We start from the raw sequence: 2,518 nt of genomic DNA on the forward strand, positions 1-2,518 counted from the left end.
ACTCGTAGGTAACAGTGAACAGTTATTAAGCATTTTTTCTGTAAATTATCGTGAACTGAACGGCAAAGATGAATAAGTAAAATAATTATAGATAGATAGATAGATAGACAGACAGATACAGACAGATAGACAGGCAGACAGATAGACAAACAGACAGATAGACTGATAGATAGATAGGTAGGTAGGTAGACAGATAAAAAAATAAACAGAAAATAAAAAGTCGCATATAATGATGGTTTGCTGTGTTTCTTTGGTCTGAAAAGCTGGTAGGAATTGTTGATATTGTTGTGGCGCCAGGCTCATCTGAATGGGAACCCGGTGGACTACAGGAGGAATTGCCAAAACGCGCATCGATTCGAATCCCCAAATGACAACTTCATGGTTTTCAGTACTGTATTGCCATCATTAGTATTAGGCCGGACACTGAAACCTGCATGTTGCTAATTAGCCTACCCTCTGGCCTTCTCACCTCACACAAGACAATACTGCATTGGATTTTTCACTGTGTAATGCTTGAAATATACTCTGTTGGTGGACTCAATATTTTGTGCACGGGAATTTGTTTTTACAAGTTATGCAATTCTCTCTCTCTCTCTCTCTCTCTCTCTCTCTCTCTCTCTCTCTCTCTCTCTCTCTCTCTCGTCATTTTATCTCAATTCTGCCTAACATTTCTTCTGTACATATATTTATCTACTTACCCATCCCTGTCTCCCTCAGCCTCTGCCTGTCTTTCTACTTATCTGCCTCCCTATCCCCTAACTATACCTCTTTCCCTCAGATGCGGCACATAGTATTCGCCCTCGTGGCCGCCCTCGCCCTCCTCTCGGCGGGGTCGAGGGGGGACGAGGTAGAGGAGCACGTGGCCGTGGAGGTGAACCCGGTGGATGAGGTGGACGAGGTGGAGGTGGAGGGCTCTGAGGAGTATCTCGACTTGGCCGGAATACTGGGTGATCTGTTTGGTGAGTGGACGGGTGGATGGATGGATGGATGGACCTCTTTGAGTAAGGGGCGGATAGATGGGTGGATGGCTGGGTGGATGGGCATATGAACCTCTATAAGCTGGGTGGATGGACGAGTGAAGAGAAAAACAGGTAACAGAATGGACAGATAAAGTGATGGATAAATGGATGGATGTCTGCAGACCACTGAGATGGTTTATTTTGTAAAAGAATGGATGTATGTATGACTATATCGATGGAAGGATGGATGGATGAATGGATGGATGGATGAATGGACAGATGGAAGGATGGAGGGATCGACGGCTGGACAGATGGATGGATGGATGGATGATTAAGTTACAAGCTGACTAGAAGTTGGGAAAAGAAGTGACTAGCTGACTTACTAGCAACCATAATGACAACTGAAAACCAAGTAACTGCCATCAAGTTACTGACAGTCGCATTAACTTCCTGACTTGATACTAAACTTACCTGATGACGGACTGAGTGTAACTAAACTGACTGCAGTGTATGACGGATATTGCAACTGAACTGACTGTGTACGTGACTGACTAAATGACATGCCTGGGCGACTGACTGACTAACTAAAATGGCTGAATGACTGAACAAAATGTGACTAGCTGACTGTAACTTAAGTGACTGTATGACTCACTAACTAAACTGACTGTATGACTGATTGAAAATGAAATGACTGCATGACTGATTGACTGACTGAACTACCTGTATGACTGACTAGCTGAACTGATTATAAATGAATGCATCTCAGCAGATAATATATATGCTGACAAAACCTATCCCTGCTGCTGACAAATACAGACTCTAGGCCTGATAAAATATAAGTGGATTATTGCCTAAAAAATGGACACCTAACAAAACTACCCTACTAATTAAAGCTGAGAAACGAGCTGACGAGACAAATCTGTGAAAAAGAACTGACACAAATAACAGTATGGCGGAGAAAATTAACCGAATGACCAAGAATAAAACTGACAAACTTACTGACAAAATTAATATGACTAAAAGGAGCTGACAAAACTAATTGGTGACTGACAAAATTAACCTTAAGACAAAAAATATAGCTGATAAACTGGAAGAAAATTCATTTGACTAAAAAGCTGACGAAACTAACGGCAAAACAAAATAAAAAATTCTTACCATAAAAAAAAGCTGCCAAAACCAGCGGACAGAACTAACTGAGCTGGGAAGCACTCAGAAAATGCATACCTCCGCCGATGCCATTGCCATTAAAAAAGATCCGGATCCGAATCCGGCCCCCAAATTTAATCAATTCTTTCATGGTACATGGCCCACGTTTCCACAAAATTTCATTGAAATACATGGAGAACTTTTGGAGATACTGTGCGGGATACTCCGGATCTGGATCCGGATCCGCCCCAAAATTTAATAATTTCTTCCTTGGTCCACGGCCCACCTGTTCACAGAATTTCATCAGAATCCGTTCAAAACTTTCTGAGTAATCCCGGATCCGCATCCGTGGATATAGGATCCTGATCCGGATCCGCCCCAAGATTTAATAAATTCTTTCTTGGTCCATAGCC

General features: G+C 42.3%; 1 protein-coding gene across 1 annotated transcript in view; it reads left to right on the forward strand.

The window, feature by feature from the left end:
- Positions 1–778: 778 nt before the first annotated feature.
- LOC145414195 (uncharacterized) overlaps positions 779–2,518 on the forward strand; it is an 8,778-nt gene continuing 7,038 nt past the window's right edge. Inside the window, exon 1 of the mRNA XM_080283771.1 lies at positions 779–959. Within this exon, the coding sequence (XP_080139897.1) occupies positions 779–959 (181 nt within the window). The remainder of the gene's footprint in view (positions 960–2,518) is intronic.

Source organism: Coenobita brevimanus, chromosome 98 (assembly GCF_032717465.1).
Source record: "Coenobita brevimanus isolate Jiangsu-jjx chromosome 98, ASM3271746v2, whole genome shotgun sequence".
NCBI lineage: Eukaryota > Metazoa > Arthropoda > Malacostraca > Decapoda > Coenobitidae > Coenobita > Coenobita brevimanus.